This window comes from Prunus dulcis, chromosome 4, assembly GCF_902201215.1.
Source record: "Prunus dulcis chromosome 4, ALMONDv2, whole genome shotgun sequence".
Taxonomy (NCBI): domain Eukaryota; kingdom Viridiplantae; phylum Streptophyta; class Magnoliopsida; order Rosales; family Rosaceae; genus Prunus; species Prunus dulcis.
In genome coordinates this window covers 21,334,889-21,348,468 of record NC_047653.1, presented here as the reverse complement: position 1 = coordinate 21,348,468, position 13,580 = coordinate 21,334,889, and the positions used below count along the sequence as shown (strand labels likewise).

The following is a 13,580-nucleotide window of genomic DNA, read 5'->3' as shown; positions in this document are numbered from 1 at the left end:
AATAAATCAAATTCCTAATTAATCAAATCAATTCCAAATCGGAGAGGAATAATTCATTTCCATCTACAGAATTATTCCTCTGAGACCCTAACCTCCAAGACCACTATAAAAGGATGGCCACACACAAAGGTTGAGGTACGTCTACAATTCCTACTGAAACTCTGCAGAAAATTCCTCTTAAACCTAGCCACCTCCTCTCTCTCTCTTTTACATCAGGCTTCGGCTGCTCGGTTTACACCATAAACACATATCCATACCCTAGTTAGCTAGTGTTTTTCTCACAAACTCTTGAACTAATTTAGGCATCGGAGGGCCTTTGGCCAACAATCCCCGGATGTGGTCCTCTTATTTGTTCTATTTTGTAGGGAGAAAGAGGCGGCGAAGAAGGAAGCGGAATATTTCTAATCGAATATTCTCGTGGGGAAATTTGCTCCCACAAATTGGTCTTTCATTGAAAGCACGAGATATACTCAAAGCGTGCTCCAAAATTATTTTCCAATCCACCGAAGCCTTCCAAACAACCATGGTTGGAAGCAAGAAGACGAGAGGCAAAACCGCCGCGATGGCTAAATCCACGATGGCCCAAAGCCACTCCACCCACGATCCCACGATCGACATGGTGGCACCACCACCTTTCACCACCTTGCCACCTACCAGACTTGCAGCTGAGACCATCGCACCGGCCACCGCTGCCGAACATGGTGGAACCTCCCATCAAGATGGGCTCGTTACCACTGCCGACTTTGGCTTGGTCTTTGAGCAACTTCAAGCGTTCCCTCCATTGCCTCCACGCTCCCGCATACACCTCCCATGAAACTTATGCATCATCTCTCTACTTTGCAGGAGTGTTTTTTTTTTTTTGAAGAAAATAAGAGCAATGACACAAGCCTAGGTGTTGAAGCATTCATCTTCATAAAATAAGCATCCCTTTCCGGCGTCTGATTCTTGGCTAGTGTATCTTTTCTAGACTTGATTAAGAGGCTCCAAAGCATGAGAAGTGTCATCTTCTTACTAATTTGCTAGGAATTTGGCAGCATGAAGGTGAGTTTTGGTTGCTTGCACCTTGACTTGCGATATGAAGGCTTTTGAAGGATTTGAAACTGGCAGGATGTTTGAAATCAGGCATGTGCTGGAAGGATGTTTGAAATAGGGTAGGTGCTGGAAATTCTTTGCTTATGGAGTAGGTGCTGGAACAATGTAACTTGGCTTGTTTCAAAAAGGGGAAATAGAAAACTGTTTGTCACCATAATGCAAGATTATCTAGGCTTGTTGTAATCAAAGAGATGATTTATATTGTATGGCAAAAAAAGGTGGATGGGTTTGCTTGTTTGGATGGCATAGTGTCCTTCCTCAAATTTGCTTGGCATGAAGCCCCCAAGTCAGCTTGTTGGGGTCAGCAATTGGTTGCAGAGTTGGATTATATTCTCTTTGGCTTACTCGAGGTCGAGAAACAGAGTAGAGGCCTGCTTGTAAAATTTTTTTTATTTTTTTAATTTATTTTTTTGCAACTTGCTTCAAAGAAGATCTTTGGAAGAAGCAGACTGAAGATGAGAAGGAAGAGGCTAAGCGAGTTGCTGGAAGAGATACATACAACTTGTTTTCCTCCAGATAAGTAACAAACTCTTTGCTTTCCTCCAGAAGGAAAACTGAAATTTACAGCAACTTCTGGATTCTTGTCTCACTTTTGCTTGGCATGAAGCCCCCAAGTCATTTGGAGTTTGCATGTGCTATTTGCTATGATAGATTCGCCTAAGCCCCCATAGGCCTTTCGCAAGATGTTTTGTCTGAGAAGGTATATCTACAACATAAGAGAAAATATTAGAAACGCTTTTGCATCCTGTTTTTTTTTTTTTTTAAAGAACAACATAACAAAGCAAAATCAAAGAGAATGCTCATATCTTTAAGTTTTGTTGTAGTGTAGTTGCATGAATACTAATTTTAAAGCTTGTGATCTTTTATTAGCCACTACAAGACTAATGGCCTAGTCCCTAGCAGAGTCGCCATTTATGTTGGGGTCTTTTTTCGTTCGAAGGCTCATCCGGGCTTGTTGATTCTTGGATCACCATAGAGTGATGAATGAAGACCTCGTTGCCCATTTGTCTGAGTTAGCGAGAACTAGGCCCAAAGCCACATGACTTGGGTTCATGTGAGCCTGATAGGTGATTGGCATGGAAAAAATGTATTATTAGTTTGGCATGGCATGTGCACTATTTCTTTATTTATTTAATGAATTAAATCACAAAATACAGATTGGATTAACGCATGACCGACATTATATGTTATATTGGGCTTTAGATGTCTTTGGGCTTCCCGTGATTTTTTGGGCCTCAACAGAAGTAACTGCACAAAGTTTGATGATCATGGAAGAAAAACACACCTAATCAAAAGTCAATTCGTCAAGTCGCTATCTATACATCCATTTTTAACAATTTCATACAAATTTCACTAAGAATACTACTATATTCTCTAAGACGCATCCAATTTTCAAACATAACCCATCCAATGAGCAGAAGTTTTTGCCCACCTATTAGTAGAGCTTTCAAATGTATTGCCTCAAAGAACAATATTAAGTACGCACTCAAAATCAAATTCAGTTATTACGCACCAAAACGCGAAAACAAATTCGATAAGTTACAACCGAAAACCATAAACGAATTCGGTGGTTACCCACCGAATATTCTTCGTAATTCCATCAAACCAAGTTTGAAACACATACATCCATTTTCAAAAAAATTATAAGAAATTTGACCGGCCAATCAGAGAATGACACGTGGAGCAAGGGATCCACAACGAGGTCCCACAAAACCTGACGATCTATTTACGTCCCACAAAGTACCATCTGCAAGCGATGAGCCTTCAGTAACCCAACCTGCCAATCCTGGCTAAAGATTGCACTTCATAGTAATTTCTCAGAAGGACACATGGTGCCTTCTCAGAAGGACATTCAGCTACCTAGCCATTACTCTATTCAGATCACTATTTACTCCAAACTAAGTACTAACTTAAACATTGGAGTGTCTTCGGTCAATACTACATCGATGCTCGAGGCACTGCCAAATGTAGAATCATCTCTAAGTTGGGCCCAAAAGTGTTCGACCATTTTTGTGCATCAACAGTTTGGCGCCGTCTGTGGGAATATCGTCACTAATCGATCCACAATCTTTACCTAGCCAAGATGGGTACTTCCTTTATTTCACTATTCTTACCATCTGACGAGTCACTATTAGGCAAACAGGGTGGGGCGAGTCTAGCGATGCCCCTTTGCACTCCGAATGTAGGTCCCACTACACTCCAAAAAGCTACCGAAACTGAACTCTTGGCTCAAATTGCGATGTTATGACAAGACATGGCAAAGATGCATGAAAACAAGAACATCCTTTCATCTAAAGTGGATGAAACACAAAAGCAGCTAAATCAGCAACAAACCCAGAACATTCAAGCCGATTAGTCTCTCTAGAGTGTACACACACCCAATCGGCAAAGGAAGGGGAAAGGCATGACGACTGCCAAACCTGCCCATTCCAAGCATTTAGTCATCCCTGCTCCCAAGAACAAGCAACATTTGCCACATAAGGTTTATTCCGATTGTAGGCATAGACCAATGGATCAACGGGAGGAAAGGGGTGAGTCACCGATCAGAATTGAAGCATGACTTAATGATTCCCGAATGCGGGTGTTGGGAGATAAATCACCATTCGACTGATGCGGGATCTGGAAGGCACAGGGGACTCGGATCCAGAGTACATCCCATCCAAAACCCTAGAAAGTTCTTACCATTCGACAACTCCAAATAGAGAGGAGTCACGTTACTTTGAGGTTCGCATAGGCAGGTAGTCAAGCCAGACGGTAGGTTACCCAGAAGAAGAGGATTTGCGCAGCAGAGATCTAGTCGTTCCTCTCCTCCTGCAGAAGGTTAAAAAGATGGAAGATGACAAATTTCGCTCACAGGAATTGACCTAGAACAAGTTTCGGCCTAGACCGTTTACCGATCGCATTAAAAATTCCAAGCAAGATAAAGATGTCCAAACTCTACGAGTACCATTTTACATGGGAGTCGAAGACTCTCTAGCTCACTTGCACACATTCCAATCGGCTTTAGGATGCAAGGGTCTTGGCAGTGAAGGACAATGTCTCTTCTTCACTTTTATGCTCACTAGAGGAGCACTCAACTGGTTTTACCGACGAGAGCTAGGTACGGTAAATTCCTTTGATAAGTTAAAACATATTTTTCTTAACCATTTCGTGATCCATATCGATCGCTTTTATTCGGCTGACTATTTATACACTATTTGGCAACGAGACGACGAACCCTTATGGGAATACGATGCTCGATTCAGCCATGAATACTCATGGTGTCTAGAGACGGATGATAGGGCAGCCTTCGACACCTTCAAAAGTGGCCTTCCGTCATCTCATTTACGATACATGGTTCACAACAGTAATTGGAATACGTACGATGAATTAATGAAGCAAGCTTCCATTCATGCTAAAACCAAATACTTCAACTCAAAAATCGAGCATTCGGCTCGGCAAGGAGATTCTGGTGTTTATGATCAACAAAAGTTCTCGGCACAGAAGCCTCCATATTCTACCCTCGACAAACGTAACACTTATCAGTCGGGCAGTAAATGAAAGGATAACCTTCAGCCTCTGTAAGAGGCCTACAAGAAAAACAAAGGAAAGTTTAACATGAACCTTGATCAAAGGCAGGAGGTTTTTACTTTGCTCAACACCACATATGAAGCCCTCCTCGTGAACAAGAAAGAGATCAATCCCAAATAAGCTAACCGAAAACCTAATTAGCAGCATAACAAGGATAAAGAAAAAATTTGTTGGTATTACCAACATAACAGCCCCTATACCAAACAATGTATTAGTTTGAAGAAGATCATCAAGTGCCTTATTTGGGAAGGCAAACTAGATCAATATATCCTTGGCCCCCAACACGCACCCACTCTAGTGCCTAATTGGTAGATCAACATGATTAGTACAATCAGCTGCGGCCCCACCCTTGCTAGGACATCCAATTGATCCATGAAGAGCTATGTCTGTGCTGCCCATTACCCCCCAAGTGTTGGGCATTGAGAATGCACGACAGAACAAGGTGCCAAAGATCCAATGGGAACCCATCACTTTCTACGAGGATGAAGAAGAAGAGTTCATCTTCCCGCATGACGATCCCATGATTATTCAAGCAGAGGGTGCCAATTTCTACGTAGGGTGAGTCCTAGTCGATATATGCAGTTCGGTCAATGTTATTTTTGCCGATACTTTCGGAGAACTCATAATCAATAATATGTACATAAATCAGCAGCTCACTCATCTTCTTAGTTTTTCTGGAGACTTGGTTCAGCTGGTCGGCAATGTTAGCTTGTCCTTGACATTAGGCACAGCGCTACACAAGACTATGATACATGACTAATTTCTTATCGTTGACTACCAACGGCATACAATGTCGTAATTGGTCGAACGTCATCCCCCCACAAGCTACTCATGAAATTCCCTACCTTCTACAGAACGGGAGCCATCAAAGGAGATCAGCTTAGTGCACACACTTGTTATGCCACGACACTTAGGTCAACCACATAGAGTGCCCCCAATAAAGCATTCTCTATGACTAGTATGCCGAACGGCAACTGCACTGAACGACCTGATGATCCTAGAGACGAAACGCTAACCCTGCAAGCCCAACCGATTAAATATACGAAAATGGTAGTTCTCCCCGAGAACCACCCTGATCAGCATGTCAAGATAGCACTAGCCTTACTGCTGCCCTTCGAGCTGATTTCATCCAATTTCTTCACGATCATACGACGACATGCCCAGTATCCCTCTCATTGTCATCTGCCATAAACTCGTGCGCCAAAAGCAAAGGTCGTACGATGCTGAATGGTACAAAGCCATGAAGACCAAAGTAGACAAACTTTGTTCCATCGGCTTCATCATCGAGGCCACCTACCCTGTGTGGTTGGCCAATTCGGTAATGGTTAGAAAGCAAAGGGTGGATGACATATGTATTAAGAATATATCGATCTCAACAAAGCTTGCCCAAAGGACAGCTTTCTTTTGCCAAGGATCGATTAACTCATTGATGCCAATTTTAGACAGCCAAAGTTCAAGTTCAAAAGTAGTAAACTGACATGCATAAAGTCTGGATCTTGCAGATCAAAAAACACACACCAAGAGTACCTAGTCTTTTAGATTACAAAAGCAAAGTTCTTTTTCTCTAAACAAAAATATCTTAAAACAAAGGAAAGAAGAAATTTCACAGCTATCTTTTATAGAAACAATGAGATTGACAATGATTATGTTTCCAAAACAATACCATGCATTAAATTAACACATAAATGATGAGAAAAACATGAAGAACTAAGAGAGAGAGAGAGAGAGAGAGAGAGAGAGAGAGAGAGAGAGAGACAGATCGTAAATAACACTTCAACCAAGTAAATAATCTCAACTCGTACACAAATCACAAGCAGATGAAGAAAAATGACGTCAACATATATTCTTATTAAATTACAGTCCCATATCAATAAAACACCAACCAAAAAAAAAAATCAATATAACAACAATACCATACAACCGCAATAAAATGACAATACAATTGCAATAGGAAATCAACAATGCTACCTCACTATGATATAATCATAACAAGTTCATAGAAAATCCCAATACTAGATGCAAGAATCTATTGACAAAAAACAAACACATTTGTTGTTTCAGACAAACAAAATCAATCCCAATACTTCACTTTCTACACAAAATACAGACGAAATCAATCACAATTCCAATTTCAGTAATCAAATTCAATTTAACATCAAAACTTACATATTCCCAACAATTCATTTTCTGGAGAAGCTGTTCTTGAAGAGGGCATGTAAACCCCTTCAAAACCCCCCAAAATTGGACCAAAATGCTCAAACAATGGCCACCTAATGCCAACACATGCTGTCATATTCAGAAAAGATGGTTTTGTTTGGGTTTGTTTAGGTTGCAGAAGGGATTCGAAGAGAGACGAAGTTGGGGTTTGGATTTGGGTAGAGAAGAAAACAGAGAGGAAGAGGAAGAACTGGGTTTTGAGGGCAAAGCTGTGGGTTTTGTAGGTTGTTCTTGATCTTCTTCTTCGTGAGAAGAGGCTAGTGGAAAGGAGAGAGAGAGAGAGAGAGAGAGAGAGAGAGAGAGAGAGAGAGAGAGAGAAGAGAGCTAAGAGAGGAACCAAAAACTGACTAAAAGTGTTACCTGCCCGATTAGTGGGCAATAAGTATGTATTTATAGGTGATATTTACAAAATTTGTGGGAAAATGTGGTTGTTGAACGAGAAATTTTCACAAAAGCAATCAGCCAGGAATTTGACTTGGGATATAATTGAAATTTTTGTCCCTGCAGTCTTATCAATAAAAAATAAATGATAAATAAATAAAAAGTAAAAGAGATGTATTTGGTTAGATATGAAACACTAAGAGTTAAGTATCTCAGTTAAGAAGTGGTCATCAGTTGAATTCAAACTCGTCATAATATAGCCTCTATAAGAGGCATGACGCCTAGAAGCAAAGAAAGGGAGGCAGGGAACAGAACAACCGCTGGGAAGGGTAGAGCCACAGGAACAAAAGGGGAAGAGCAAACACATAAGAGGATTCCTGGCTATGGTGACTTCTATCATCATGAAAAAAATAGTCAGGAATCTCTCTATGGCAAGGCTCTACTCAAAGACTTCCAAGGAAGCACTCAACATCCAGTACAATCAACCCATCGGAATTCTTGGCTATGATGATTTCAATCATCACAAATTAAGTCAAGAATCTACTCTAAGGCGTATCTCCTCTCAAATATCTCCACGACATCCAACTATGGATTGATAGCCAAGATGATTTCAATCATTTATGAGATCAAGTCCTGATCTGCTATGAGGTGCAGCTTCTCTCATATGCTTCTAGGATCTGCTCAACATCCAATTCACAAGCACTCTGTAAGAAGGCTTCAAAGAGAAAAAGAAAAAAAAAAAGGCTGCAAGGCCACAAAGGCAGAAGAGAAGTGCATACAAGAGCAAATGAATTGCTGACAGATTTCTACTAAGAGCAGAAAAGCACGAGATAAAGAAATTCCATATGAATTTCTTTGTTATTTGTTCTTAAAGGCAGCAACACAGTGAGATTTCTCTCACAGATGCCTTGAGCATCCAAAGCCACAAACAAGCATCAAAGGAAGAATAGCCGATGATGTAGGCGAGAACCCACCAAGAGGCCTAGAAAATGGGGAACATCCGAAGGAGGAAAGGAGTCACGCAATGCAGAGAAAAGCAAGCAACAACACCGGAGCAAAGCATGCTCCCATGGCTTCTGCTGGACCTTGCTCCTGCTGTACAAAAAAATACAGAGCAAACCTTTACAAATCCACTGCAAGGCCTCTCTCTTGGTGATGTTTAAAGCATCCAAAAAAAGTTATTGCGATGTGTAAAGTACCCAAAATTATTCGGAAGGATTGATCTCATATGATGGTGGAAACCATCTCAAACCCGTCACAAGGGAAAGTCACAACCCCAAGTCTGACTTGGCTACAAGCAAAAAGCAAAGCAAGAATGGACAATGATGTGGTGATTCCATCACCGAGTCTAGAACAAAGCCTTCCTTGTGAAGGAGAAAAACAGAAGAAAACATAGAAGAGGGATCCACCACATGAAAGTCCAAAAAAGCAAAGAAACAAAGCAAGAGGACTTATTCTTTTATGGCAAGCTAACAGGTCCTTGAAATCAAGGACTCACCTCAGCAAATCAAAAAGACCCCCATGGCAATTGAATTGCCTTCCACATGAAACACTTGCTGCCAACAGGTCAACAAAAAGGAGGTCATCTCTGTAAAATCCATACAAGCATGGAACTGAAAAAAAAACAGGAAGATATGGCTTGTGGGTTACCACATGAAATCTCAGAGGAGAAGAAACAATCTGTTTCTTCTTTTTTATGGTGCAACATGTGGCTTGAGCAAAGCTATGTGCTAGTCTAGAGAAGCAAACGAAGAATAATATTAAGTCTTTCGTTTCGTTGCTGTTTGCTGACACTCATGTATTTTATTTTTTTATAAGAAAAACGCATATAGCCTCATCCTATATGGACAAGAAGTTTACTTTACTGAATGATCCAAGAGTTCCAAATCAGCAAGGAGCTTAATTCATGCTCACTTGGACAAGGATTCTTATCCTTGGGTGTCTTAATCAAATTAAAAGACACCTGTTAATGGCACCAATCTGTGAGGCATCCAGCTGGAGCAAAGCAAGACCTTTGGTTTACTATGTTTTGCTGAATGTAAAAGAAGGAAAAAAGAATAAAAGCCTGTGGAGGTGAACCCACCTCGTTAAAATAAGAAGAAAGTGATTTTATTCCCTTTTGTTCCAAAGCCACCTGCACAAAAAATGAGACTCGAGATAAAAATAAGCAAACAAAATAGCCAAAGGTCACAAAAGACCTCAGTTAGCAAGTTGAAAGGCCATGTGGGTTGTTGCCTTGAGAATGCGTGATGAAGAACGCTTATGTACGAATGTTATGTGAGAACACTATTGGATCTAATCTAACGGCTATATCAAAAGCAATTGTAAGTGTAAGTGTTGTATTAGAACGTCGCCTTCTTCTCCTGCCAAAACGTCGAGTCGGAAACAGACGTCCCTTCCAAAACAGACGTATCCTCCAATCCAGCTATTCGTTTTGTTCAAAGTGGCCAATTTTTTTATCAGCTCTGCTAACATTGAAGAGAAAGAGCCCCTGTTATTCCTTATTCGATTCCAGGAAGAACACAGAAGTATCAACCCTCATTTTTCTTGGTTTCTCATTCAGGCAAAAGAAAGTGTTCGTGTATTTTATATTATCATCTTTGTGGTTCGGTCTTTCTAGTCGGAACATTCGTCAATCCTTGAGCAACATCTTGAGTTGGAAACTGGTGACTGCGACTGTTGTGCTGTTCTTTTTGTTTTGCAATCATTGAGCATGGTTGAAACAGGGGTTGAGGAAGAAGAAAAGTGTTTGGGGTTGACGTCCGGATCTAAAAGGGCGACATTGTCATATTTGTTGAAATTTTGAAGTTGGAAATGACTCACGAGGTAAGTGATATACTCTATATGTCAAGCTTATTATTGGGCATAAGCATAAGTTACATTAGTTTGTATGTAGATCTTTAATATTTCACCAGAGAATCATTTTCGTATCATATGTTAGTTAACGTATATATTTTAAAGATCTTTATACTGTATTTGTCAAGTTTATTATTGGGCATAAGCATTAGTTACATAATTTTGTATGTTGGTCTTGAATATTTCACCAGAGAGTCATTTTTATATCGTATGTTAGTTAATATATATATTTTGAAGCTCTTTACACTGTATTTGTCAAGTTTATTATTGGGCATAAGCATGAGTTACATTAGTTTGTATGTCAGTCTTTACTATTTCACCAGGGAATCATTTTCATGTTATATGTTAGTTAATATATATATATATATATATATATTAAAGCTCTTTGAAAGCATGTGCCAATGTTGGTATGATGGTGGTGAATTCAGGGTTAAATTGCAAGAACTGTGAAATGGAGTGTGAAGGACAGGTGACACCGGAAGTAAGGTCAGAGTTGAAACCAAAATTGGGACTTGAATTTGATTGCTGTGATGATGTGTTCAATTTTTATAATATGTATGCTGCGGAAGCCGGATTCGATATTTGGTGTTCTACAACGAGGACGTGCACACTGACAGGGGAGGTAACGAGGAAGGAATATGTATATTGTAAACAGGGGTATGTGTTGACAAGCATTGTTAGTCATAAGAGAAGACTAAGTACATTGTTGCAAGGCTAAACTTGCGATATTGAAGGTGAAAGACAAGAATAAGTACATTGTTGTAGGATTCAATAAGGTACACAACCATGACATGACCACAGTTGATAAAGTCCATCTATTGAGATCTCACCATAACTTAATAGAGTCTACAAAGGCCTATAGTGCAGATTTGAGCAAAGTTAATATTCCGGTACATAAACAGTTAAGCCTTCTTGAGGTGCAAGTAGGGGGATTGGAAAATGTTGGGTTTGTTAAGAGAGATGTCTATAATTATCTAAGGGACGTGCATGGAGAGGTGATTGGCCATGATGCAGAGCTACTTAAGGAGCATTTTATGGCTATGCAAGAAAAGAATGAATCCTTTTATTTCAAGATGGAGGTAGATTCGGAAGGAAGGATGGGTAATGTTTTCTGGTCAGATGCAAGGTCAAGACAAGCTTATGGGTTTTTTTAGAGATGTGGTGGTATTTGATACGACGTTCAACACGAACCGCTATGGGATGGTCTTTGTGCCTTTGTTAGGCGTTAGTAATCATCGACAGACAGTGTTGTTTGGTTGTGCATTCCTAATTGGTGAAACCACGGATTCATTTGTATGGTTGTTAGGGGAATTCAAGAAAGCCATGCTGGGTGAGCCACCCAAAATGATCATCACTAATCAAGATGCAGCCATGTCAAAGGCAATTGCTGTAACTCTCCTGACAACATTCCATAGATATTGCATATGGCATATCTTCAATAAGATTACAGAGAAACCCAACTTTGGAGAATGTTTTTCGGAAATGAAAAAATGCATATGGAGTATGGACAAGAAAGAAGAATTTGATGCAAAATGGGAGGAAATCATCACAAACAATGGGCTGCAAGACCATGCGTGGCTGAGCTCAATTCATGCTATGCGGGAGAATTGGGTTCCATCATATGTAAAACATGTGTTTTCGGCTGGGATGTCAAGTAGTCAACGGGCCGAAAGCTGTTATTCATTTTTCAAACAATATATTAACCGGAAAAACACATTGATGGAATTCATTGTATGTTTTGAGAGAGCTCTTGCTTCACAAAGACACAAGGAGTTAATGGCTGATCATGTTGATAACAATGAAAAACCTCCACTGCCATTTCAAACACCAATGCAACATCAAATGGGATGCATTTACACTCGGGAAATTCTGGAAATGTTTGAGAGGGAAGACTTTAGAAGTCTTTTATGCTTGTTCGAACCTGTAGACGAAGATGAGACGCACTGCAAATACAAAGTGAGTGAGAGGGTAAATCCAAGGGTGACACGGATGAAGGAACTTGTGCATGATAAAGATGTCGATAAAGCTTATTGTAGCTACAAAGGATTTGAATTTTGGGGTATTCCGTGCAGACACATCCTAGCATTCTTAAGAATGAAGCAAGTTGAGCACTTGCCAGACAAGTACATATTGAAACGATGGCTTCAAAGTGTGAAAAGCAGTGTAATATATGATAAGAATCATAAAGAAGTTAACGATGGCGTTGATGGTTTGCTTTTGGTTAAGAGATCGAAAGTTTGCAAAGTTGCAAGTGATTTGATTGATTCGGCTTTGTTGTGTGATGAAGGTTTTGAGTTGCTGGAAAAATCTTTTGAGGACATTCGTGGGAAGCTTACAAGGTTGGTGTCATCAAGAGCTCATGTCGAAGAACCCAATGGAGATGTCAGAACTAGTTATCCCCAACTCAGAATCAAAGATCCACATCGAGTGAAAGTAAAAGGGCGTGCGAAAAGAGTTAAAGGAGAAAAAGAGAAGGCAGCGCAACGACATAAATGTCGGTGCACTGAATGTAGGAAGACTGATCATGATAGACGGAGTTGTCCAAAACTTGCGAGCCCATAAGTGAATATGTGTTATATTGTGCTTTGAAATTTATGTTGTTGATGTTTCTTTTTTTCTTTTTTCCTGATGTGGCAGCTCTTCATCTTCCGACACAGTACTTGGTGGTCCAGTTGGTGAGAATTTGCAGCCCACTCAGAGCACGCAGGACAGTGAACCTACTATGACAAAGTCATTTATGCAAGAGTTTGATTTCACGTATGGTCCCGCAGTTTGAGCACTTATTGATACTTATTTACATGTTTTTGAAAGTATCTGGAAGCGTTAGTGAATCTTAGGTAAATGCCTCATGTCCATTGATACTAGACTATGGTTTATTAAACTCATAACTATCTGGAAGAGTTTGATTTCATTTATGGTCCTGGAGTTTTAACATTATTGATACCTATTTACATATTTTTTTGTCATGAACGGCACCATGCTTTCAATTCGTAACTCGAAGTTTTGGATCCATCTTTTGTTGAAGGTGGATGTCCCGGATGTCCTCTGGGGTTTGAGATTTTCAGAACCTGAAGCCCTTGCTTGAAGGAGAACGAGTTTGGGGGAATCATGCAAGGGGTTTTCTACACAAATTTGCAATGGTTGCAATGAATATGAAAATATCAAAGGGAATCTTGAAACTGTGACTAAGAGAATCTTGAAACAATCACTATGTCTCTGTAAAGTCTCAACCAACGAATATCTATGTCAGAGAATCTTGAAACAAATTGTCTCCCCACCGACAATGAATTAAACAAAAAATTGTGAGCACTATTATGAAATGAACGCTTCTAATCCGGAAGTTAGTGATCAAACTGTGATTGAACTCTAGGTTTGATAGTAGTGTAAAACAAAATAATAAGTTGCACGTAAGCATGATCGGGCATTAACATTAAAACAATAACCTAGATCGTGCATGCACATTT

At 40.0% G+C, this 13,580-nt stretch overlaps 1 protein-coding gene across 1 annotated transcript; it reads left to right on the top strand.

Moving 5' to 3' along the window:
- The first annotated feature begins 11,220 nt into the window (after nt 1–11,220).
- On the top strand, nt 11,221–12,892 carry LOC117625606 (protein FAR1-RELATED SEQUENCE 5-like). The gene is made up of 2 exons (XM_034357141.1): nt 11,221–12,455; nt 12,754–12,892. The coding sequence occupies exons 1-2, from the start codon at nt 11,221–11,223 to the stop codon at nt 12,890–12,892; spliced, it is 1,374 nt and encodes a 457-aa protein (XP_034213032.1).
- The last annotated feature ends 688 nt before the right edge of the window (nt 12,893–13,580 follow it).

Coding starts and splice junctions, on each gene's coding strand:
- LOC117625606 (XM_034357141.1), top strand. CDS start 11,221: ATGTTTTCTGGTCAGATGCAAGGTCAAGACAAGCTTATGGGTTTTTTT. Junction 12,456..12,753: donor ATTCGTGGGAAGCTTACAAG/GTTGGTGTCATC, acceptor CTGATGTGGCAG/CTCTTCATCTTCCGACACAG.